General features: G+C 43.5%; 1 protein-coding gene across 2 annotated transcripts in view; it reads right to left on the minus strand.

The window, feature by feature from the left end:
* Window positions 1-6,031: 6,031 nt before the first annotated feature.
* Window positions 6,032-27,336, minus strand: part of TNNI3K (TNNI3 interacting kinase) — a 268,089-nt gene continuing 246,784 nt past the window's right edge. For both annotated transcript variants that reach the window (XM_084852224.1, XM_084852223.1), the window contains 3 exons: window positions 23,481-23,650; window positions 10,195-10,274; window positions 6,032-6,273 (listed from right to left, as the gene is read on the minus strand). In XM_084852224.1, the coding sequence (XP_084708350.1) occupies window positions 6,197-6,273; window positions 10,195-10,274; window positions 23,481-23,650 (327 nt within the window). In that variant the 3' untranslated portion in view covers window positions 6,032-6,196. The remainder of the gene's footprint in view (window positions 6,274-10,194; window positions 10,275-23,480; window positions 23,651-27,336) is intronic.

Here is a 27,336-nt window from a genome sequence, read left to right on the forward strand (position 1 = left end):
GAAAGGCAGGTGAGTTTCTGTAGTTACCTAGGTTACCGAGGGCATGGCCATACACCTAGGAATGCCCCCATCATACTGAATTTAAAGCAGAGGGATGGGGACACAGCAGCTGAACTGCAGGGGAGCTAAATTAAAGAAAAACAATGGACTAAAGTACTCTGCAAAAATGCGGCTTCCCCACAGGTAAAATCTGGGGTGGCTGCAGATGTCATGTGTCCCTAACGACTTTAAGCCACAGCAGCACTGGAGAAAATATCCCATGTAGATGGGCCAGGGGAGAGAATTTTAACAAGGCAGTCCATTTCTTCCAGCCTCAGAGCCAGGGGTGGGCAACTTGTAGTGTTTGGGCCTACAGCTCCTGTAATCCCTCACCATTAGCTAAGCTGGCTAGGGCTAATGGAAGTTGAAGGCCAAAACATCAGAAGGGCCACAAGTTGCCCACCTGTGACCTACCTTAATAACTCAGACTTGCAGTGGTGGTGGCTCATAGAAGCCTGGTTCCTTCGGCAACCTGCTAGCTCCTTATCAATAACTCAAATCACATATTTGCAACCGCAATTGCCAAATCCTATAACCAATTTCCTCAAAATGCAGCCGTTCTGCAACACTGTTTTATCATCAGAGCAATGCACGGAAAAGGTCTCTGTCAAACCATAACTGCCCATTATTCTGCTTCACTGTTTTGCCTAGGGTAATATGCCTCAAATGAACGCAGAAAAGCCATTGCCGCCATTTCAGTGACCTCTCCCTTTTCTTTCAGCTGTGAAATGCATGATCAGGTTGCTCATGCCAACTCTTCAGAGAATTACTGTCACCCTTACCCTGTCTCTCAATTTTCCAATGATGTATCATCCCCACCATCATGTTGGCATTCTCAGGTGTTTCTTCCCCCACTCCCAGCTGTCAAATGAAACATTGGTTTTGTTCCCTCCCCACTCCAAAAGCAGAATTTGCTCATTACTGAGAAAAGAAAAGATCAAAGTTCACATTCTGCTTTCTGCATCACATGTGTGGGCTGTGTCTTAATTGTGGCTCTTGTGCTCAGTGATGCTCAGCCAGGCAAAAAGAAAACTGAAGAAAGAGAGAATATGGGTATGGGTGGGGGGAGGTTGCAAAACTTTTAAAGAACTACTTAATATTTTTAAGGCTTTTTTCTTCACTGCATAATTCGCACCATCATCTATATCTATATCTCTGTCTCCCTGCTGAGTTATTTTAATTGGGTGGGCTTCATAAAAGAAAAACAGATGGGCAGGGACATGGTTGCCTGGTGTTGTTGTTGTTTTTTAAACTGGCCCTGCTCCCATGCCTTTAGCAGCAATCTGACATACAAAAATGTAGCAGGGTAAGATTTTCTTGGCATGAAGATAAGGTAAGAAGGAACGTCTTTCCTGCTTAATTTCTGTGATTCATGGCACTGTTAAAGGCACAAAAACCGAGCCAGTGAAAATCTTGGCCAATGTGGTTTAGGAGGCCAATCCTATCTTAAGAAGTTGTGTCATAAGTAAGTGCGGATCTCCCCACCACCTATGCTTATAGGTTCTGCATTTCTGCATCTGAAGCTCAGTATTTTCCTCCATAGTCTTCAGGGCTGGTGCCAAGGGTAGGCACAGTTGGGCACCTGCCAAGGCCCCACACCTTAGCATTGACAAGAGCCCCCTGGACTTGCTCCCCCTCTTCACCATTGCAACCTGCTTCTTCACCTGCCTCTCGCTCTGGTCCAGACAATGGTGATGGTGAGAAGAAGACGCAGTAGATGCCACAGCCTGCTTGCTCACTGGCTCTCTGTCTGGCAAGCAAGCAGGTGGTAGCGATGATGAGAAAGAGGATGAGAAGCAATAGCAGCTGGTAAAAATGGCTGTGGGAAGGTAGAGTCACATAGGGAGGGCACCCATTGGGGGTGTCTTTCCCAAGGGTCCTCAAAGACCTGAAGCCACCACTGATGGTATGATACGAAAGCATCTTAACATATTGCCTTATTCACGTCTAGTGTATGTCACCTTTTAAAACTGACCCAGTCCCTGAAACTGTAACAGCAGCCTCACATGCACAAATTTAGCAGGTGAAGCTCTTTCTGGCAAGCAGAGATGTGAAATACTTCACCTTTGATTCTAGGCATTGCAACACTATATTTTCTCACTATATAGTATTGTATGAAACATGCAGGAGCCAACAGCCCTATACGTTGAGCTTGTTTTTGTCCAGGATTTTGTATTCGCAGTCTGGCAACCCTCTGTGCATAGTCTTTCTCCATGTGCACAACACACACACGTCTTCCAGAACAACAACTGATTGAGTGGATGAATTTCTCAGGAAAGGTTGCATATGTCATTTCCCTCTTAAAAGCGCTAGGTGACACTGTGGAGCAGGCTTTGTGCAAGGCAGAGACTAGGGATGTACGAAAGTCACTTACCTTTTCGACGGGGTGGTGGTGGGGAGGCGCTCTGCACCTCCCCCCAAAATCCTGATCTGGCTGGCTCCGCTCCACGGAGATTCCGTGGAGCCGCCGTCCGGGGCCACCCACAGCCGGACATCCGGCCACTGGGCAGCCTTCCATAAAAAAAAACCCCGCGTACACAAATGGCAGTGGCTACGGCGGCCACCATTTGCGTTCCATTTTTTTCGCTGTTTTAGCCTATGTAAATCTTTACGTAAGCTATTACAGCGAAAAAAAGGGGAACACAAATAGTGTAGTGGGCGCTATTTGCGTTCCTCCCCCCCCCCCGCCGTTTTAGCCTACGTAAATATTTACGTAAGCTATTACAGCGAAAAAAAGGGGACCGCAAATAGCACCCACTACGCTATTTGCGTTCCCCTTTTTTTTGCTGTAATAGCTTACGTAAATATTTACGTAAGCTAAAACTGAAAAAAATGGAACACAAATGGCGGCTGCCATAGCCGCCACCATTTGCGTACGCGGTTTTTTTTGTTTTGTTGCCGTGATAGGCTACGTAAATATTTACGTAGCCTATCATGGCAAAAGCAGCTACGCAAATGGCATGGTGGCCACCATTTGCATGGCTGCCTTTGCCGTGATAGGCTACGTAAATACTTATGTAGCCTATCACAGTAGCCTGGTCGGACACAAATGGCGGCCGCTACGGCGGCCGCCATTTGAGTCCACAGCAGCCAGCCGAGAGGCCAGCTGCTGCGGCCACCGCCGGAGCCTCCACCGCCGGAACATCTGCCCCAGGTAAGCTTCATCCTGGGGGGGATTCTGCGGGGGGGGGGGGCCCGTTCCGCCATGGGTTTCGGGGGGCCAAATGCCAGTGCATTCGGCCTTAGTGAAATCCGTGGCGGAATTCTCCGCCATCCCTAGCGGAGACTGGAGAGCTGCCGCAAGACTCTTCCAGCATTTTAAAGATCGATGCAGAACACAAGAGTATCCTATAGCAATAGCAGGCATGCATAGCCACCCTCTTTAGTTCCTTGTCCTTCTGTCTTGTAAAAGCTTTTGTAACAGAATCATAATGCTCCAGAGCTGCATTCTTCTAGGCAGTTTGCATGGTGAATCTGAATTGTGCCTGATCAAAATACTGAAATATCTTTATTTAAAAAACACAGGGCTGGCTCCAAGATTTTCCAAGCTGGGGCCTCCCTTTCCTCTTGGCCTCTCCTCTTGCTACACTTATACACAGTGGTGTCAAGAAAGGAGCTGCTACCACATAAGGGCCCAGAGAGGGGCTTGCTTTTTGTTGTTGCAGCAACCTGTTCCTTCCTGCCACCAGCTGCCATGTCTTACTTCAGTCTTCCCCAACCTGGTACCCTTCAGATGCTTTGGATTACAACTCCCATCAGCCCCAGCCAGCATAGCCAATGGTCAGGAATGATGGGAGTTTTAGTCCAAAATATCTGGAGGCCATCAGGTGGGGGGGGGCGCTGCCTGACCTGATAGACAGATGGAAGGCAGAGGGAGGAGGCCTTCCATTTTAGCTGGGCTCAGTTCCCACTGTGGAATGGTGGCAACTGTCTCCCCTCCCCCACTAATTCTGGTTGGGTGTGTGTGTGTGTGTGTGTGTGTGTGTAACCTCCCACCTGCAGGGAGAGGGGAGGAGCCCAAGGTGGAGGATGCTGATTGAGTCCAGGGACTAAAGAGACTGCTTGTAGAGAGCAAACAACACCCCCTCCTGTAGTTTTCCAGGAGACAAACCCACCAGCTGTTGGACAGGAGGGTTCTGCTTGGTTGTGGTGGACCTGGTTGTAGTAGAAATGCAGAAGACCACTGTATATCGAAGAGCTAGCGGTGTGTCACAATTGTTCTGTTATTCATGCCCTAATGCGCAAGAGCCTAGTTTACATCTGTGGCCAGGATTTCTCTCCCACTTTCTGTGTAATGCCTCTTCAATCCTACCCGTTCTCCCAGCTTCTAGCTAATCTTTAGCAAAGAGACCCAAGGTCTGCCGTACGCTCACTACTGCCATCTGGCTTGGCTGCCTGCCAATGGCAGAGCTGAAGTCTTTTCTCCCAGCTTGTCAGAAGGTATGGAAGCAGGGAAGAAAGAGCCCACTAGGTGTATAAATCTCCATGGGAGGTTTGAGAGGCAGAACCTCACCATAGGCTGAGTTGACAGGTACCATGGGGCAGGCTATTGGAGCCGTTTGTCACAGCTCTTATCTGATTTTCTGATCTGATAAGAGCATGGGGTTCCCAGTGACTGAAGGAACAGATGCGTTATGCTTTTAATGTACTGTCTTGCTTTTTGTTGCTTTATTAGCCTATTTTAGCTAAATTCTTTCCTTCACCCATTGCCCCTGAATATCCAAAAAGAACCATTGCCTATTGGTAAAACAATTGGCAAAACACCAGTCCCGGGCATAAACTGGGATGCCCACCACTGATACTGATCTTGTTTAAAAGGAAACCACACAGCATTTGTCCAAATAAAAAAGGTCTTCTGTTCTTTCCCCCCCAAAAAAGAACCAGATCATGTGCCCCTTTTTGCACATTTTCCTGTTCATCTGAGTGGTCTTCTCACATGATAAGCCAGAGTAATGTCAGAGGGAAGGAACAGATGGAAGATCATAGGATTAATTTATGTGAATTCTAACCACGGATGCAGGAAGGAAGTAAGGGTGCCTTAAGCACTGCCAAGCACTTTGCTTGCTTTGAGCTGGGTGTCCCCTCCCTTCTTCTGGAGGCTGGGCCAGGGCCTGGCAGGCAGTGGGGGTAGGTTCGGTATATGTGGAGCTTTATGAAGAGGCTAATGTGTGAAGTGACCCAGAGAAAATTGATCAGCAATCTTATTAAATCTGACTCCAGCCTTGGCTCACTGTTGTCCGATGAGGGGCAACAAGGGAGTCATGAAGGAATGATATCCTAATTTATGCAAATCTTTATGTTGGGATTTGCAAACTTAAATGACCATTCAGGGGAGGATTAAAATAAACTGGTAAACTGACGGCATTAAACAAAATGCCCATAAAAAGATACGCCTGGCCTCTTAAAGTTAGTCAGTTGGTAAGCCTGAATAGCACAACTTTAAACTATACTGTATTCCAGTATGGCTTCTTGAAGGTGTTCGGAACAAATTTGTACCCAAAGTTTGGATCGGAGGGTGCTTTTACATGCATCAAGCTAAGAAGCCCTATTTGTCTTCAGAAGATACAGGTGGTACTAGGTGAATCGTAAAACATGCCAGGGCCATTGGGTAGGGCCCCCACAAGAGATGTTACAGAGCTGTTCCAGGGGATGGATGATAGCCCAAGACATGTGGTTGAAAAGGAGGGAGAGCAGGTGATCCCACAGGAAATGTAGAGCAGCATATTTTCTCCATTGCACTTGAAGTGAGAAAGGAAAGGTAATTGTCACACTGTGGGAAGCCCCCAAATTGGGACTTCCTACAGTGTAACAATTACTTTTCCTTCCTTACCTCATGCGTAATGGAGAAAATATATTCCAGAGCCCCTAATTACCTTCACTGGCATGAATGTAGTATATTCCCAGAGCAAACAGCGCAGCCCCAAACTCTGCAACTTTAGCTGATTTATAGTCCCCCTTCCCCCCTTCTTTAAATTACTGGTATAGAAAGAATGGGCTTAAGAATAATTTATGATGGAAGCATTAGCTTTCAGTAAATAAGCAAGCCAATGTAGGGCTCTTTGATGTAACGTATGTTGACTGGAAGCTGCAGTGACACAGTAAGAATTGTTGCTGCCACTTCATGAAGAAACTCTCTTCAGGTTGATCGCTCCAGCTGTCAGCCGCTGTCTTCAAAGCTGCCACTGTTGCTGCAGGAATGAAACCGCATTGTACTCATGGGATCCGACACGTAACCTGTGGAAGGTGAAGGGAAGCTCAGGTGCTAGTCACAAATGCCACTCAACCCAGCAACCCCTTCTCTCCCCCCGCCCTTCACTTCCATCTAGTCTCCATATTTAGAAAGATAAAATGGATGCCTCCTCTAACCAAAGCAATGTGCAGGTTTGCTCCCAAGTAAATTTGCTTCATACGAGTCTCTTTACTACTGGAAACACCCAAATTTCATGCCATTCTCTGAAGGAAAATGCTAGAAGCAAAATAGGAAATACATTGCCATTTGTATTCAGTGTAGTCACAATAGCCATTTAAACCAATGGCTGATGGAAAACTGGAACCAAGATATTTTACTACACTGTCACATTTCTATTTGATTTTAAAATATACCTATTTTGACCTTGAAGGGGGGGATCCAACAATCAACAATAAGCAGGCTGCTAGAAATAATTATGCCCTTAATCCTGGATAATTATCATGACAATAGCTGCTACTGCAAGTACCAAGCTGCCTATTATGGACTATTATTATTCCTTTACCATATGGGTCGCTGGTCAAATGTGACTGCTACTATTATTCTTCTGCGGTAATATTTGACAGCCTAACCTAGTCATTGAGTCTCTCAACATCAAGGCAGTAATATATGGGGATGTTGCTTATAAAGGCAAAAAAGTTAGGAGAGTGAAAAGAAAATACCTTTAAAAGGTTGCAAAGGAAGACAGAACCCAATTCTAACATGGCAGAGTATACAGTCCCAATAATAGTATAACAAAAATGTGGTACATGGGCTGAAAAGGCTATAGCATTAAGTACTTGTATATGACAGAGGTTCACATGGGCACAGAGGGACTCAAAGTGGCATTGAGAAGATTGTAGAGTAGTAGATCAAAGGATAAAGATAAGATTCCAGGTGTTTTTAGGTGACATTTGTACAGATTAATCCAACCTTAGAACCCCATCAAAGCTCTCTCTACATTCCTAGCTCAAACAGGGATAGATATGGAATAGAGCTGTCTACCAACCACAATATTAGACTTGGACCCTGGTTTGGTGCTTCAGAAATGGCCCACTTCTGCTCGGACTGATTTAAAGGCTGTCTGCTTTGACTCAGGAACCAAACCCAAGCCAGTATTTGGAAATCCAAGGCTTCATGTCTCCAATTGACAATCACGGGAATTTTTTTAAAAATGGTGTTAACATTTTCCTATTTGTAGGAACTGGATGATATTTGCAGGCAGTAGCCCCTTAGGAGGGGATTATGCCTGCCAAAATGTAAGAAAAATAGGTGCCGTGGTTTTTGTGCTGCACACCTCTATATTTTGATTTTTGTTTTTAAGGGAACTGCTGATAACTTGTTTTATTTCTTGGCAGAATTGGATGAAAGGTGGGCCTGTCAGCCATTCAGCCCCCTCCCCCCCTCATCAAAGTTTAGAGAAATGAATGCAAAAGATGCTGTTTTTGCTGACACACTGCCCACCTTTCTGAAGCTGAACTGCCAATGAAGCCTCATGCAGGGTCCAGCTTTGGTTCCGGTCACTTCGGAGAGAAGCTTGTTTCACCTTGAGAAGCACCAGAAATAGTCCAAAGGGGCCCAATTTGGCTTGGGCTTTGGACAAATCGGATACACAACCCTAATATCGAATATATAGCTCAGTATTGTCTGCACAGTCCAGCCGTGGCTCTGAAAGGTTTCAGACAGGAGTATTTCCCAGCCATACCTGAACATCAGCCTATGACTTCTACCACTGAGCTACAGCAAGACTCCCTGCACCCCTGGTGGAGCTTCTGGGACTTCTTGTTCCCAAGAAAGAGTTACACATTTTCATAGGGATGTCAGAGAATTCCGCCACAGATCTCGGTGAGGCCGAATGCCAGTGCATTCGGCCTCCTGAAATCCGTGGCAGAACGAAGCCCCCCCCCCCCGAAAGGTGCGTGAAATGGAGCACTTACCTGCTGCCATCCGCGCTGACTTGTGAATGGCGGCCGCGTCTGCAGCCGCCATTCGCTTCTTTATTATAGCCGTGATAGGCTACGTAAATAATTACATAGCCTATCATGGCTAATGCAGGGAAGCCATTTGCGTCCCTGCGGAGGCTGTGATAGGCTACGTAAGTATTTACGTAGCCTATCATGGCAAAAACCCCCAAACAAACAGCGAACACACATGGCGGTGGCTACGGCGGCTGCCATTTGCGTTCCCTTCCCCCCCCGCCGTAATAGCCTACATAAATATTCACATAGGCTAAAACGGCAAAAAAAAGGGAACGCAAATGGTGGCCGCCGTAGCCGCCGCCATTTGCGTCCGCTGTTTCCCCCCCCCCATGATAGGCTACGTAAATATTTACGTAGCCTATCACAGCAAAATACAGGGACGCAAATGGTGGTGGCTACGGCAGCTGCCATTTGCGTCCCTGTAGGCTGCCCAGCGGCCGGATGTCTGGCTGCGGATGGCCCCGGCCGGCAGCTCCGCGGTATGTCCATGGAGCAGAGCCGGCCAGAGAGAATTTCAGGGGGAGGGATGGAGCGCCTCCCCCCCACCGCAAATGTCACCCTTCAAAAAGGTAAGTCACTTTCGTACATCCCTACATTTTCACAAGCCTTAGTTGTTTGTGACAATCAACACATGATATACAGTACTAACATGAAAGTCACAGCAAGTGTTTGTCTCTGCTCCAGACGTTCGCAGTATACAGGTCTTCTCTTGGAATAAGCCAGTTACTAGAAGTGTTACATTACTTTTTCAAATGCTATCAGTCAAAGCCCTTTGAAATATTACACAGAGCAAACCTAGGTTTTCTAGAGTGCTCCATGCCTGGTGTCAGCCAGTGGCAGCTGTAGGGCCACCCGCAGTCTGGGAAGGCCTACCAGACTGATGCCTGCCTGCAATACTTGGGGAGGGTGCTGTTGCACTCTTGTCCTGCTTGTGGGTTTCCCGCCGACAGCTGGTTGGCCACTGTGTTAACAAAATACTGGACTAGATGGACCCTTGGTCTGAGCAGGGCTCTTATGCCCTTAGCCCCTCCCCAAGCATTGAGCTATGGCAGCCTCAACTTGTCTTGTTGCACCATTTTGTTTTTCCCACAATGTCTGCCCAGCACTCTATGGGAAAACAAAATGTGGCCATCACATTATCATGGTGATGGACCCCCTACATTTTTGTGGCAGCCACCATTTTGTTTTTCTCCCAATGACCTGGAGTAGTGCAACATCCAGGGAACTGTAGGAAAAATAAAGTGGTGGATTCTAGGAGGCTGCCACTCATTAGTTAAAAAGTAAAGAAAGAAAAGTCTGATGATCTGCCAGGTTACACAGTAGGTTTGCCCATGATCCTTAGGGGCTACAAATCAGAGTGGGGCTGTAGATGGCACATTGCTGAGTGCCTCTCGAAACATGGAGCTGGCATTAGGGTGAACATTCAACAAAGATTTGCAGTCAATCACAGCTCCCTAACAAGTGTATCTACATAATAAATATGTTTGCAAATGTGTTTATTGTATTCACCCTTTACATTTTAGATGCACACTTAAAACATCTTCAATGTACAACTAAAAAGAAGAAGACTGTATGAAATGGTGGGAATCTTCAGATGATGGTCGTAATCATGGCAATGTACTTGGAGGAGCTTAGGTGTGATTCAATTTCTCCTAAGTCTTGGGATACTTATTACATCTCTCGCGTCCTCAGTCAGCAGTAGAAAGATCTCCAGATCTAATTACCAAAGTTGTTGTTTTGCTATTGTCAGTGCACCTCCAATTCTTAGCATCACTTTCATTCCAAAGAAATGGATTAACCCATTCAAACTTAGTCATACTTAGAGTGAAATCAATGAGACTTCAGTTAGTCATGACTAGCTGAAGTCCCATTCATTTCAATGAGTCTGCTCTAAGTATGACCAAGCCTGGATCCAACCGTTTGTCTTTATTAAATCTAGAAACCTCTTACCATTTCGGTCAATAGGTGGGTACGGAAAATTTCTCCTCATTTCTTCCAGAGAAAGGCCTTGAGAAGGGTGTTGCCCAGCACTGTAAAATTGACAAAGTGTTTCCATTACAGATGACTGAAAATATTATCTTTAATACTAGAGCTCTTCTACAAAAACAATATTCTTTAAAACAAACTAATTTCCTTCAATAGAAAAATATGACTGTACTTTTTATAATGAAGAACATGAAGAACATGGATACACACAGGGAAAGAGAATTCATTTCTAAAATAATATCTTCCAAATCTTGAGCTTTGCCCCATCATTTTTGGTTTACTTTCTAGTTTAGTAGCAATTCTAAGTGACAAATCCAGTATACTATAAATATTTTATCTGCACGTGTGCTATCAGGTTCATGCATGCTAATTTCTTTGCAAAAGAGAACATCACACTTGTGAAGCGATTCCTAATGTTGTTCACTGTAAATATGTTCTTTTATCCTCAGAAGCGATCAGGTAAAGATTGCATCTACCAGCTGTTCTGAGATGATGGGCAAACAGATATCAAGCATGCCCTGTGAATAGAAGAGAAGCTGCCCAGACTGCAGGTTCATAATATCCAGAAGATTCACAAAAAGATGTCTCTACTATTCCATGGTAAGGTATATTGTTATTTGAAGTGGTTTCAAAGAACAACATCTTTAAAGAATGTTTGTGAAGTTGTGGCTGAAAGGATACACACAAGATTATTTCCAGCAATGTATCTTCCATGGTGATTGTGATAAGGGCAATTTCTAACTGATGGCAGGTAAGAATTTTATATTTTGCTTTGACTGTTGTTACCTTTCCCCTCCAGTGAAAAATCTGAAGCTTTATTCCTTCCTGGAAGCAAAATTCATGGAAACACATAGGACTTACTACTAAGTACATGTATCTGTAGCTGAGGAGCCTGCATGGTTTTGCATTGCTCATATTTTCCCTTTCCCTTTCATTTTAGCGGATTCTAACATCACCCATGTTTTCTTGTTAAAATGTGTCTGCTTTTCTTTTAAATGATTTTATTGCAAAGCACAACAACATTTCCCACTTAATAACAAACCCTATACACGTCCCAACAAAATGGTATACTTGGAAATTAACATTGCATTGCTTTTGTTATGTCAACACTTTCATCCATCTATCCATTTATCTATCTCTGTAGAATATTAGTCTCGCAACATGTAAGTGGTTTGCAATATTATCTATCCATTCAGAGAGAGAGAGAGAGGGAGAGAGAGAGAGAGGGAGAGAGAGAGAAGTGTCAATGCTGAGAATTAAAGTGGGGATTAATAATTATTTACTTCTGTGCTATACTTAGGGATTCCAAGAGCTACTATAGATGAGTCCAAAGATTTGTGTGCATCCAGTACACATAAAAAGAAAAAGAAATGGCAGACCTCCATCACTTTCAAAATGAAGTTGGTACACTGCATAGGAGACTGCTGTTTTGAGAAGCAGAAGTCTAAGACTTCCTTGGGCACAACTAGTTACATAGTTCTTTGGATCCTAGCCTAGTCTTTGACACTGTAATTATTTAAATGTTGGCTTGAACTTAGTCTGCTCTGCTTTTAATGCCTCTCATGTGTTTGTATTGTAACACTGCTTTATGTTTTCATTGCATTACATTTGTAGTATATGTTGGTTCTTACGTTTTTTTGTTCTTTGTGATGACCTTTAGTTTTAAGCAAATAAAGATTGATTGATGTTTTTTGTTTACCATCCTGATATCTTAGGATGAAGGGTGAGTTAAAAATACTTTCTTTCAATCAATCAATCATTCAATCATCAATTAATTTCTGGGCAAAAAAAGCCTTTTAACTAGCTAATAACATTTCCTAACCAACGTTCAACAATGTCAAAGTAGAGTCTTCTGCAATAAGCAATTATTCTTAATGCAACAATTTTTCAGGTAAGTCATTCTGCTTTAATGTCAGTCCTATTTATAATCTTAAAGCCAAACACCCATATAACACTATATGAGACATGAGATGTTTCCCACCCATGTAATGCATGCCCAGCATCTCCACTCCATAGCTAGTGGAAGAAGAAATTCATATTGTTAGTGCTGCGGGGTCTAACACTGAATTGAAATAGTTTGTTCATTTTATTTGCTTAATTCAATCCATTTAGTCATTCACACTATTTAGAGAAGCCACACTTTGTCTATGTCATTAATCTAGCTCCACATTTACCTAAATGAAAACTAATGTATAGTTCCTAATGTGTGCCCATGCAACAAAATCTAATACAGGTCAAGGTCAAATGCAAAACTCACTATCAATGCAACATTAATATTAGTCAAAATGATTGTCAAACTATATACACAAATACTCCATGACTTCCAGAGAAGGCTATTGCTTCATAGTGATATCATTGAGCAACCCTCCTTGAACTGTTTTCACAGTGATGCAATTTACCCAGTTAAAGTGTTCATTTTTGTTTGGGTCACTAGGATTTCCTCTACAGAAATGACATCCAGGGAGATGTATGCAAATAATTTGCACAGACGTCTTTCTAGAGCAGAACATGGAAGCTTGGAATGTGGTCATAACTAAGAGCATCATATTAGCTTATCTTGTAATTTTAATGTGTGTGTTTTGAGAACTTTGGATTAATTCCAACTAAGTAGGCCAAAAAAGAACAGGATGATTGGTTTGGGATCCCGTTGATATTTTCATAGGATTATCTAAGAGCCAGTCTGGGGCTTCTGCTTTACTTACTTTTCCATAATATATTGCTGTGGATTTCACCACTCCTGAATAGAGCCCTTGTCATCACCCCCAACTTGGAAACTTAGACTTCTCTTTTTTGTAAGGCAGGCTTATTCTTATATATTAATTCCAGCCCATCTAATGTATTTTTGCTCCAATGCTGTTAAAATGGTGCTTTAGCTAGCCACTTATGAGTACTAACAAGAGGCGATCAAGCTTTTGCACCTTTTTCAAAAAATAATAACAAAGGGTTGTATCCAATGTTAGTTCTTCTTAGAGAAGACCCACTAAAATGAATGGGACCTACGTTAGACTAACATTGGATACAACCCAAACAGTCCCCTTGGTTGGCTTCTGCTTCCATGCGGCCATAATGCCAACAATCTTTTTACTCAAACCCAATAAATTCCCCCATACCCCATCCTTGCTAACTGATATGGTGTAATTAAAAATTCTTCCTTTGAAAATGTATATCATGATCAAGCACCTTAATCAAGAAGTGATTAGACTTTGTTGTCAATCATACTGTTTAGTTTTTTTTAAGGGAGATTTCCCAGGACATCACCCTGACAATTGCCATTACTGCACATTTCCTTATGAAAGGTCATCTAACTGGCAAACCTAAGGGCTATTACTTCATAGGTTAGAGCTGCCACAAAACACTTTCACATCATGCGGGATGAATGACAGGCCAAGTGGATGAAGTTACCCTAAGAATAATAAATATGACCAAGAAATCACATGCAGAAAACTCATTTCTGGGAAGAAAGGCAATGCATCATACTTTGAAGTAATTGTTTTCCATTCATGGTGGAAAGTCCATTACAAATAAGACAATTCTTCATCACTAGGATGTTAGAGTATGTAGATAATCCCAGAGTAGTGACCTGTAATTCAGCCAGCCAGCATTGAAATTCATGACTAGATCACCCATTTTGCTGATACTGGTTTCTGCTTTCCTAATCTTTTCTAGGAAGTATGCTGAGCATAGCATTTTGGTCTAATGAATTCAGAAAGCAAGTGATATGTGGGAAGAACAGAAATGAACATGTTAGTGTAGCATCTGCACTGCTCAGGAATGCCCACCACGTATCCTAGCATTAAAGCAGGGGTGGACAACTTGTAGCCCTCCAGATGTTTTGGCCTACAACTTCCATCAGCCTTACCCAGCATAGTCAATGGTGAGGGATTATAGGACTTCGAGGCCAAAACATCTGGAGGGCCAGAAGTTGCCCACCCCTGAATTAAAGAGATACAACTGTGCTTAACATACAACAGAATTCCAAGTACTACAGGTTCGAAGCACTGACCTAAAAGTTTTACCTTAACCCTTTCTTCTATTATTTCACTAGCATCCACCCAAATCTTCTGCAAATCATCAAACATCTACAGCATTCCATATGTAGACAGACTAGAAAATTCTAGTAATTTCTAACTCATGTGTTGATTTTAATTTTGTACAAAAATAGGCTTGTCCACTAGCCCATTGTCTTTAATGACTAAACAACTGGCCCAAGCACAAATATTTAGATAAAATTTTGACATTTGCCAAACCTATGTAGAAGAGAGATGTAGCTTAGTGGTAGCCAGCTAGTAGTACAAGGGTCAAATCTGGGTCCTGAATCACCTTACTCTCATCCCACCAAATTGTAAAGAAGGTGTGGGAAATGGTTTTGCTCAGACTTTCACTGGTCAGGAAAGAAGCAATGGTTATTTCATATAAAGTTTATCACATGGAAGTCCAGTACCCTTATTAATCTGCCTCCTATGTGGATCTTTAGGAAACACATTTATTCCCCAGACCCCACCCCCTACAATCAAGGACCTCATTGCAAATTAGTTCAGTTGCCCCAGTCCTATGATGAACTACTTACTGCTAGGTGAAGCCCACTTTAATAGAGAGTCTGATGGGGTCCAATTGTTTTGGTTCCCCAGCCAGTGGTTGGGAAATATAGTAGCCCCAAGAACACAGAAGTTGATGCTCCCTGATGGTAAAGGACTGTAGCTTGGTGGTAGAGCACCTGCTTTGCAGGCAGAAGGTACCAGGTTCAATCTCCAGCATCTCCAGTTAAAAAGGCCTAGGCAGCAGGTGATATGAAAGGCCTTTGCCAGAAATCCTGGACAGCTGCTGCCAGTCTGAGTAGACAATGCTGGGCTGTATGGGCAAATTGTCTGACTTGGTATATGGCATATGTAGATCCTTATACCCTTTTCCTATCTGAAAGGTAAGAACAAGGTAGCAAGCTCTCCAGATTCCCTGTGGTGCTCCCCATTTTTGTTTTCCTATTTTGGTGTGGGATGAATACACATGGATGATACACCTTCAGGGCCGGCCCTCTCATGAGATGGGGTGAATTCCTCACCTCAGGTGACAGACTGGCAGGAATGGCAAATTGCATGCTCCCCCCCCCATGCTCCAAGAGGACCTGCTGCCACATGCCGCCCAGCCACCCCTTTGCTGCCACCAAGTCTCCCACCCTCTCCTTAACCCATTGCCACCACTGCCCACACTGCAGAACTTCTCAGAGTAAGTGGTGGGTGGGTGAGCTCTCTGAAGAGCCACGTCGCTCAGAAAAGTGGCTGGTGCAGCTCTTCAGAGAACTGGCCAGGCTGAAATGCTTGGCTCTGAGGGGTCCTTCCTCAGAGTCAGGAATTGTGGGAGGGGTTCCCTGGAGATTGCCCACAGTACAGGCAGAGAGGATCCACAGAGTGAGCAGTGGCAATGGGGTAGGGAAGGAGTATGGGGTATCTCCAGGTCACCTAATCGATGGGTACTTTGGTGGACAGAAAATCATCAGGGACAGTTAGAAATAAACAGCTCCCCATTCTATGTTTTAAAAGCACACCCTGAAGTGTTGGATTTTCATGGAGAAACTGAACGGAAAGGAAACTCGAGCAGGGGAATAGGCAATCCAATATGCCAAAGGTTCCCATAGGAACAGCACATCTTTTATTTATACCTGCTTGGAACAGCTGCCTCATTTGGAGCCTGACTTGTCGGAAGTGCAGGCAGCGGCCCCTAAAGCTGAGCTGCCTGTTGCCTGCTAGTCGTAGTCTCCCTGCTGTTAAACTAGCTTCTTTGGTCCCCTGGAGCCCACTGCCTTTCAGGGGTTACGCCAGCCTCTCGTAGTTCATTAAAGACCTTGGTGCAGTATTTCTAAGGCTCACCAGTAAAAGCAGAACTAGAAGAAAAGCATGTGCTAAGAAACATCCTCCCTGTCTCCCGTCCTTGTAAAGCTGCAGGCTGCTGTGTATTTGGGGCTGCAGGGGATTAGGGTGGTGCTGCGTAAAAAGAGATGCTGCTTTCCCAAACTGCAGCTTACTCAGAACATCTGCTGGGCTCCGTCTCGGAGACAGAAGTGTCAATGATGCAGTGATCATTCCCAGCTTAATCTCATTATCACTGAGCCAGTGGACAGAGCTCCTAGACTCGAAACAGCAAGCCAGTGGTATTATTGCATGAGTATCATTTTTTCCATAATGAATTTTCTGTAGTAAAAAAAAAAAGACCAACGAAGCAGTAGGAAAACACAGGAGGGTTATGAGTGCCTGGACCCCACCATAAAATTCTGGGAATGAGGCAGGATGATGGCATGTTAAAAGGCTCACCTGGAAGCACCCCTCAACTGGAGTACTGTGTCCAATTCTAGGCACTGCACTTTAGGAAAGACGTCTTGATGGTAAGAGCAGGTAGACAATGGAACCAATGACCTAGAGGGTTGATGGGCTGTTTCTTGCTGGAAGTCTTCAAGTAGAGGCTGAACAGCCATCTTTTGGGGATGCTCTAACTCTGGTTCTCTTGCATCAAGCTATGGGTTGGACTACATGACTTACAAGGACCGCTCCAACGATATGAGTTTATGATTCTGTAGCAATATAGATGAGTTCAGACTAGGGATATATGGATTGTCTAAAATCCATTCTGTCTGTGTTTCGTGGATTGTCAGGTACCTTTCATTCCGTCATCCACCCATCGACAGAATCGGATTTGTTTTGTTTCCAAATTTGTGCAAATGCACATTTGCGCAAAATTGTGCATGCAAAAATGTGCAAATCTCCCCCATGCTCACGTTCACACTTTAGCCTATGGGGGAAATGCGCATTTTTGGCTGGGGTGGGTTCCCCCCTATTTTTCTATGACAAAATTTGCGCCAAATTTGGGAAAGTTAGAAAAATGGTCTTCAGGCCTGCAGAATCCACCTGACAGGGGAAAAGGTCTGCTGACGAATCCACAAGTCGGATTCATGAAAATCTGAACCCATTTGGTTCCGTTGCAGATGTCTCTGACATCCCTAGTTCAGACACAACTTCTCTGAGTAAGCCTGAATATGCAGTAAGCCTGAATATGCAGTAAGCCTGAATATGCAGTAAGCCTGAGTGCACTGAAAGTGTCTGGGCTTCTCTACATGAAGCTATTAACCTGCTGCAACTACTTTCTGTTCCATCGCAGAATTGAGATCTAAGCACTACACAAGGGGTGTTTCCTTTCCTGCTTTTCTGCTACCTAACCTCTAGGTGGCAATGTGGTATAGAAGAATAGTGAAAATACACAAGTAGAAATAGCATTTTCTTTCTGCTGTCAGAAATAATACCCCATTTTCCCTGCTCTAAAAAACTCACCAAAAGCGCTGTTTACAAACAGAAATGAAACTGGAGGATCATGATGTCTAAAGAACCCATAAACAACCATGAGTAGGCAACGATGAGTGCACAATAAATGCCTTGTGTAGAAAAACTCTCTATGACAGATTATTCTGATGCTCAACAATATTTAAATTGTACTTTCAAGTAATGTGACATTTCACCTAATGTAAAGCCGTTCCATGAAAAAGAAGGGCTTGGTATCAATTGTGCGTGCGTGTGCGTGTGAGTGTTTCCCCCCTCTGTCTCTGTATGTGTGTGTGTGTGTGTATACACACACACACATACACACCCCTTATAAACTAAGTTTGGCAGTATTTAAAGTTATCTTCCTCTTCCCCCTATTCAAGTACTCGAATTCAGTGTTAGATATATTCCACAGAATTCCACACAAACAGTATTTACTGGCCTGTGTTTGAACTCTTCAAGGCATGAAAGCAAGGCTACATTTATTAAACTGGAGCGGATAATCAACAGGCAGGATTTTTTTTTTAAAAGCCTGATGGTTTTTAAATGTTCCAGAAAAACCTCAGTTGAGTTCTGTGCTTAAGACTACAAGGGCTCCCCCTGCCCCACAGTTTGGTCTGCCTTGAATGAATTTGCTTGCATAAACCTCGAAAAGCCTTTTGAATTTTTTTAAATCATTAGCCATGGTTCCAGGACACTGACACCCTTTTCAAAGAGGAGAAAGAAGATGCATTACTAAAACAGAACTTTATAGAAATGTAGTTAGTCATTGGGGATATTATTTACTTCATAAGATGCAGTGAAAATAAAGGTCTATCACCAGCCAACACAGCTGAACTCTGTAGACACATTCATAGCTCCTGGGTTCGATTGAGGATTCTCTTTAAAAAATGCTTTCAAGGTCTTTTTTTGCAGAACTTGACAGGATAATAGAATTAGATTTGTTGAATTCTACTAAACTGTAAAGTAACGTGTCATCAGCTTCACTTACTTTTCAAATATTTTTCTGTGGTAGAGCTCATTAATCTACCTCTGCTCACACATAAAATCGTGAAACCCAAAGGGCAACTCAATCAGTTATCCAAGTGACAGAATGTTATACATTTAGCATGGCTGCAAACTATGATGGGCTACTGCTGGCAGAACACAGACAGCCTACATAAAGGTGGAGCATCTTTCCAGTCTAGATGTAAATATTATTGCAATGTTCTTCCGCCTGTAATAAAAAGATGACGTGTTTGTTGCTCAAGGGACCTGTAGGCTCAGTCTTCTTGTAGAGCTGCTACATGCTGATGTATGGAATGGCAATGTCTGGACTCCAGGGGAAGTTAAGCACCATTAGCCACCTGGAGTGGAGGTAGAGAAAATGTATCAGAAAACTGAGGCAAAACCCAACAGAAGAAGTGGGAGATATTCCTGCCATTTAAAAGATGCACGAGAGCCAACACAGTGAAGTGGATAGTGTGGACTGGAGAAGCCTAGGTTTAAATCCCCACTGAGCCATGAAGTTCACCTGCTGAGTCTGGTCCAGCTGCTCTCTTTCAGCCTTGCCTACCTCACAGGGTTATTGAGCAGGATAATTCCATGTACACTGCTCTGAGCTTCTTTGAGGAAGGGCAGTTTTAACATGGAAATGTAGTAACCAAATCCATTTTAGGTTGTTGTTGTTGTTTGATTACCCCAGTTCTTTTTCAGGGCTAAATGAGATGAAGCAATGGAAAGTCTCCAAATGAGTCCCCTTGCAGATTAGGACATGTTACACTAATCGCATAGCAGGTAGCTGAAGGTTAGCTTTTTATTTACTCTGGTGTAAGCACATGAACAGAGCTGGCATCAGGGTGGCATCTTTGGGCGCTTGCTGAGGGCCTACACTCCAGCAGGGGTCCACTGACAAGAGCTCCTCCTGTTCACCATCGCAACTTGCAAGAGGCTCACCTGCCTGTTGGTCTTGCCCAGACAATGGGTGTGGTGAGAAGGAGGAGGAGGATGCCACTGCCTATCTGCTCTCTGGTTTTCTGCCTTTGAAGCAAGCAAGTGGTAGCAATGATGAGAAAGAGGATGAGAGGCAACAGCAGGTGGTGACAATGGTGGTGAGAAGCTAGACTCACTGACAGAGGGTCCCATTGAAGATGTCCTGCCCAAGAGTCCTCCAGTATCTGGTACCTTATGTGACTGGGACCACCACACACCAGGAGGGGAGCATTAACCCTTCCTCCTCACCATTTTTCCATTGGTGGCAATGGAGACTTACCCCCCTTTAAAGTCTCTATTGGCATCACTGGAGCCCCCCCCCCCTTTAAAGTCTCTATTAGCATCACTGGCAGCTTCCCCCACCTTGCTTTTTAATCCCCAATGGTGGTGGTGGTGGTCAGAAAAATGATGGTGGGGGGAAGGTTTAATACTCCCCTCTCAGTGCATGGTGAGCCTGATCTGAATCAGGGATGTGTGCCCTTACAGTAGAGTAAATAAAAAGCTTACCTTCAGCTACAAACTGTACAATTAGTGTAACATATAGTTTGCTCTTAGGTTTGAATTCCCACTTAGCCTTGAAGCTTACATGGTGATCTTGGACCCATCATTATCTCTCAGCATAATCTACTTCACAGGGTTATTTTTGAGGATAGAATGGTGGGAGAAGTCATGCACACGGCACTGAGTTCTCTCTAGAGGAATAATAATAATGATGATGACGATGACGATGACGATGACGATGATGACGACAAAGACAAAATCCCCTAGGACATTCTTTCAGTTTCCTGGGCTGTGATTTGTCAACTTGCTTTTACAGAAATTTTGGGATTAGTTTTAATTTCTATAAAGCTAATGTAGCAAACCGGTAATTAAAAAGGTTTTCCCATTACAGGAATGTTTCTGGATCACTACCAACATATTTTTCTTCCTTACATCCCCCTCTCCCCAGCTGTAAAATAATATATAGATATGTCATTTAAAGCCCATCTTCCTTTCATGATGGAATTCAAGATGGAGTGCATAGTATTCTTTCCGTGTAATCTCTAATCTAGGCACTGAATGATCAGACCAAGATATGCTTAGCTTCAGCAAAATGGCTACATCATGTGCCTTCAGACCATTATTTATTTATTTATTTATTTATTTAATTTAATTTAATTTATGGCCCTCAAGACAGCTAATAAAAAAATCCAGATTAAAAACAAAATCTTAGTTCAAAAAGAAAAACTAATGCATATAAACACAAAAACACAACAATAAAAGAAATAAAGAGCAGCAGCCTATTGAAAACAATTATACTGGCACATGTCCTGGGTCTAAAATACATCTAAACAGAGCCCTGTGTTTTGGCCCAGGGCTACCAAGACTGAGCCCCCTCAGCCTCCACAAAGTGCCACATTTTCAAAGTTGGGGGAGCTTCAAAAACAGCCTCTGATACAGTGTGAAGAGTTGTTTGGTTAGGGGAAGAGTGAGAAACTTGGGTGCATGTGCCAAAGCTCTTGCACACATCAAAATATATTTTCTAGATCAGCCTTCCCCAACCTGGTGCCCTGCAAATGTCTTGGACAGTCATAGTCCAACACATTCAGAGGGCACCAGACTGAGGAAGTCTGATTTAGATTCTGACCCAAGCTTTCATCCCAAATTCAGACAGTATCCACTGGACCACTACGGCATTATTCACACACACAAAAAGGGAGTAAAATGCACAGGGCAAGAACTGAGCAGGTAATTTCATGCCTCTTTAACTTTGTGTGTGGGTGAGAACAGTGCAAAGCCAAATTAGCTAGGCCAACGTTCTTTTCCATTGTGTGCATCCTGCCACTTTGGGCAGCTAAGATGAGCTGGAAGATGTGAAACATGTAACAATGTACTGCAATAGATGTGAGCACATAGCACAGAGTCACTCCTCTCAATTTGTATGTATGTGTGTGTGTGTTTTAAATTAAAGCCTCAAGAAACTTTTGTCATTAGAAAGCTAGGTCATTAATCATCTCAGTGTGTCGTTTAATTGAAAAAAAAATACTGAATCTGCAGAAACCATCTTCATTTTACTTTACATTTTGCCTCTGGGTAACTCTTTCAGTGTTCTATTTATAGGACTGCAGTTAGTTAATTTGTATTGCACAGAATTTGAGGGGGGAAACTGTTCTGTAACCCTTTGGGTTATAAGGAACCCATTTCAGCAAGCTAATGAGCTTGGGTGGCCACTGAGATGAACGTTAAATTACAGTAGCAGGGAGACTGCTGTGATAACTACTTTTCTCACCCTCTTGGGTATCTATAGTGTAACCTAAATGTGTCACTTGCTCATTCTTTCCATGTAAATCTATTATATGCTGCAACACAAAAGAGGAACTAATATGAAATCCTTCTAACACTTTCCAAACCCGGTTGTTTCCCCCTCACTTTAGTTGTTGATCTTTCTTTTCAGCAGATGAGTGCTAGAAGGATATTTTAGAATACAGATGTCTAAGCATGTGCAGTGTAGATTGTGTTCAACCAAGCATGGGATATTATTTATTCATTGTTAGCATTTTTATCCCACCCTTTAGCCAAAAAGGGTTCCAAGGTATGATAAGGATACAAAATAAGACAGTCCCTGCCCATAGGCTTATAATCTAAAAGACATGACACAAAAGGAAAGAGGATTAGGAGGGAGGAGGAAAAAGCAAATTCAGGCACTAGATTCTTAGTTGCAAGTTTTGTAATGCATTGGACCTGATACAAATAAAATAGTAAAAGCTCTGATGCTTTCATGCATCCATATTTTACTCACGATCACACTACGTTGTGGGTTTTGTAGTGCTAAGGCGGCATAAACAGTTTTTATCTTGTGCAAAAGGGTGATGGTGTGGTTATCACCAAGATGTTTTAATTATAGGATTGCCTTTCTGGGTTAAAGTCTGAGGTCCCCACCAGTCACTTTGGCACTGGTATATATGCCAATGATATCAACACCAGAGACCCTAGATCCTTGGAGGTTGCATTCCAGTGGTGGGTGGGGCTTAGCAAAAGGGGAAGAGCCCAAAGTGCCAGTCTATTTTAGGGTAAAGCTTTGACTGCCCATATCTAAGCCTTAGGAGAGGCATTTCAACCTTTTAGAATGGGGGAAAAATGCACAAAAGCCAGGGAAACACCAAATGATTGGTGGGTTGGGGGGAGAGGGGGTGGGGGCAGAGGAAGGGGCATGGCCATCTGGGGAACCCCAGGAGAGCTGGATTTGATCCCCAAGCCTGAGGATCTACATCCCCTTGTTTAGAGGAATCAGTTGTGGCCATAGCATTTACTGGAGTTCACTCTCCTGGACTTTCACTGGAAGTGAGACATCTATTGATGCTGTGAAAAACAGAAACTACATTTCCTATGGTCCCCAGTAACCTGAATGCTGCACAAGCATGTGCCACAGCATCCCCAGAGCTTCACTGCAACAGTCATAGCCTCAGTCCCTGCTGCAATATCCTTTGATGCACCACTCACCTCTGGTAAGTTGCAAAGGGAGCGGGCAGGAAGCTACAAGGTGGCACCACGTCAGGGATTGAGGAAATGATGAATCCAAATCAGATTGGGCCAAATTCTGGAGTGTCTGGACTCTGATGTAAAATGGCTCTGGGAGTGGGACACCAAAAATCCAGCAATTCCCTCCTCACCCCCCATTATGGAGTTTACTCTGTCACAAGTGTGCAACAGATCTTACACAGAATATTTTCACTGTTTCTTTTACTTCACTCCATACCTTCTAGGATAGGTTTTTCTGGGGCTGTTGCAGCGTGTGTCTCCTGTGTGGCACCAAATTGTTACATTGTGTTTCCTCAAAGAAATTAAGAGGGTGGTTTTCTTCCTCAATGGTTTCCTTTCCATGGTCTTCTGCTAAATGCTAGAAGCTGTCCAGACGATCACAAACAAGTCCCAGGCAGCTCTTAGAACCTCCACAGGTCAAGAAAGGAATCCCTCCCTTCTTACAATGTGTGTTCTTACCTTTGCGACCAGACAGCATAAGCTCTTGCATTCAAAGCGTATTCCAACTCAAAGCGGCTACGCAAAGCAGCGACATGGCTACGGCCGGGGCATCCTCGGGCAACCAGGCAATCCGAAGAGGAGGAAGGAGAAAGAGAACCACTGCTGTTGCTGGAGGCTGGTGACATCAGCTGGGTCGAACAAAGGGGACCTTGTCAATATCTACTCATGACAACCAACACAGTCTTGCCAGAAAGGCTGACAGCAGCACTCAGCATTTAGGGCACATCACAAGTACCTTTGCTGCAACCCTCAGCCATTTCTACTGCTATTGTTAGGCTAGACTTCTTTTTATACAGAACTGGTTGCCAAGGAGATGATCATCATTGTAACCTGTGCTTAGCATTCTGTTACATTTCTTTTTCAGAGGGCTAAGGAGTCACTCTCACTTACAAGTTCTGAGTACAGGCCAAGGAAAGGCCTTTCATCCAGCCTCTTCCTGCTGCTTGCTAGGAAAAAAAAAAGGGTGGGGGAGGGACAACTTCCTTGTCATTGACCTTAATAGAGCCACTTTAAATATTAGTGTGATGCTGTTACTTTATCTGCTTGTGCCTGTTGTGCAACCCAAAATTGCCTGCAAACAGCAAGCACAAGTTTCCAAATAGCTGGAAACCAGGACAGCTGCATAGTACATGTCGTGCAAAGTGTCCGTTGCAGGCAATGCGGAATTTGGTGTTACCTCTTTGCAAGTTACCACATCAGTGGCATGTGATGATCATTGGAAAAAATCTGTAATTGTTGAGAACTTATATTATTTACCATTCTGTCCACAGGGCAAATGTTTAGATCTTTTAAAAGGGAATTTCTTTACATGTTTTCCTATTAAAAGTGTGATATTCTTTCTTGGGGTGCACAACCCATGGCCTGGGACATGTGACCCCCAACAGGTGCCTTGACCCTCCTGCCAGCACCAAATTCTCCTCCCTGCCACCGATTTCCTGATTCCACCATTCCCCCCAAGGAGCCTCATACAGATCACTCTTTTCCTGCCACTGCTACTAGTGAGGAAAGAGTGATCTGCAACAGGATCACTGGGATTTGATCCTGTTGGGCCTATCTTTGTGCCTTATTCATGCCTTACTGGGATATGTGTGCATGAGTGTGTGTGCATGTGTGTGCATGGCTCTGACCCTTGAGTCTGCATTACATTCTGCTCTCAGGGCCAAAAAGGTTGTGCCACCCCTGTTCTAGATAAAGACCTATTCCTACAAAAATAAATTCTACCTAATGTTAGAGAGCATGACCATTAGCCTCATGTGCATCCTTCCATCCTCTCCTCATCAAGCTCTCCCAAGTAGAAAGTAATGTATGACCTGGTGCAATATCATGTTCATTTGTACATGGGATCTCTGAAACGATCCATGCCAAGGCTGAAAGAGGAACACAGGATATAGGGTTCAGGGAGATCATAGGAGCAAACACTTACTTTCTACCTAGTGATCGCTAGAGAGGGCAAAGTGAGAGTTTGTTCAACCCAGTGCTTGTTCTCCTCTTATACTAGGTAGAAAATATGTGTCTGAACAAGGCCTGAGTAGCCATATTTTGTGGTAACTTTTGGATTTCACCATCCAAAGGATGTGGTTGCCAATTGCCATACAAAACTGGCATGGTTAGTAATCACCTTTACCAAATGAAAAAAATAATGTAGGCCTCAAATGTATTCTCATGCTAATTTATGAATGATCCATATTTAAAAAAAATGTTTTACTGAATTCTTTACAGCATTTGTTTGCAAGCAGGATAATCACTGGGTAAAAAATAAAGAAATCTTAACCTACATTATGAAATACGGTCTGTAGGATGACAACAATGGATCATTTTGTTGTTGCCTTAGGGGGAAAAAATCTTTGGATTTATAGGCAACAACACAGAGGAGCAGTGAAGTACAACTGCAGGGCCATGAAGCTGTGTTTGGTGGTGTTAAGTTTTTCAGAAGCCAATATCAAAAAGAAACAGTCAATTTTCTGAAAGGGGAGGTGAAGGGCCTATCTTTGTTGTGCCTTATTTCACATGACTGACTAAGATTCTGAAGATAAAGTCCCATTTGCTCCTTTAAACGTTACCCTCGGGCTGCTTTGCTGATGGATATAGGATGTGTTTTTGCTGGCTAAATATTGCTCTCCTTTCTGCAACTTACACAAGCTCACGCCCCAGATTTAATCTGGTATGGACTGCTGCCGATGTATCACAGGAGCTAGCTAGCTCTCCCATGAGACAGCACAGTTACTCATGATATACTGCTTCACTTTGCCCCCCAAACAAAAAACACACAAACACACACAGAGCCTTCTTAAAAGCACTTCCTCCTACACATAAAGTAACCTGCTGGAGCTTGAAAAATGAAATCAATGATAGGAGTCACTGCTCTGACCCTTTGGCTCAAGAGTGGTGATATACTTTGAAGGGAGGGGGCATTTGTCCAACACACACACAGAGTAGAAGTGTAATTCCAGGAAATGGCTGCTAAAATCAACCCTATTTTATCCCCTATTTTATCAGCCATCTTCTCTTGGCCAAAAGCCCAAGAGCCAGGTATTTATTAGCCATAGGCTGATGTTAAGTTGACTGACTCAGCGGATTGTTTTAGACACTGATCCAGTCTTTTCTCCTTTCACCCTTGTGAAATGTACCTTTCTCCAAGACAAAGCCAGAGTGGGTTTGAAGCAAGCTAGGGCTTGCCGGGGCTCAACCCTAGAACTTGATTTTGAATCTTGGGGTAGAGCCCTTGGAAATGGCCATGAAGTGCCTTTGATCCACGTGCAGTGTGCTTTTTCTGTAACCATGGTCCAGGTCCCACGCAACTGGAATTAGGGAGCTCTGGGCAGGGCTTCAAGGATGCTTCTACTGCAGAAGTTCTCCTTTTAGGTCTGCTTTTTATGTGATTCAGTGGCATGAGGCCTATTGTGGAGCCATCCTTCTGTACCATCAAAGTACAGTGAGAATCCCCAGACCATATGGGATGAGCTGTAGCCATTGTATGGACTCCTCCCACATGGCCTGTGGCTCATGTTACCCCAAGCAGTGTGGGAAGAGGTGCTACAGGGACTGATGTGTCAAAGGTAAAGCTAATAATTCTACTTTAGGAATTCTGATAATTGGATCCATTCACACAGTAATCCTAAGTGATATGCTGAAAGAAAAGACACTAGGATAAAGCCTTCTCCAACCTAGTGTCCTCCAGATGTTTTGGACTTCAACTCCCATCCACTACAGCCAGCATGGCCAATGGTCAGAAATGCTTGGAGTTGTGGCCCCAAACATCTGGAGGGCACTAGGTTGGGGAAGGTCGCTGTATGCAGTATATTTTAAAACTAAAATGCTAGCCCGAAACTGTTTGTAAACCCTTGTAAGTGGATGAAGCCTATCTTGCTTGTGCTAATTAACTTATTTTAATCACATTATGTTAATTAAGCTCATTTAGCAAGGACCTTTGCTATGATCTGGCGGATCAGTTTTTGCAAAACTTTTCTGGCATGTCCTAATTGCCAATAACATTATAACCTGAATGCAAGCATGTGCCCTTTCCATCATTTCAGATTATAAAGGTTAAAAGGAAAGCAAACCAGAAGTAAGGACTGTGAGGGTGGTAGTTTGGCCTTTTTTGTGGTTAAATGCTAGAGCGGGCTGCTCTGGTTTCTACATGGAAGAGCTCAGCTTAGGGACATTGAAAGACAAATACAGTGGTTCAGGAACCAATGTTCTGCATTGTTTCTCTTTATGCCAACATGGGAGGAAAATGGACAATAGTTTTCTTCAGAGAGTTGAAGGTAATAGAGAAAACTTAATTTGTCTCAGAAACATTTGCTGTGGTTACATC

The sequence above is a fragment of the Heloderma suspectum genome, chromosome 4 (genome assembly GCF_057233095.1).
Source record: "Heloderma suspectum isolate Gila_16-S chromosome 4, 16-S_ref, whole genome shotgun sequence".
Classification (NCBI taxonomy): Eukaryota; Metazoa; Chordata; class Lepidosauria; order Squamata; family Helodermatidae; genus Heloderma; species Heloderma suspectum.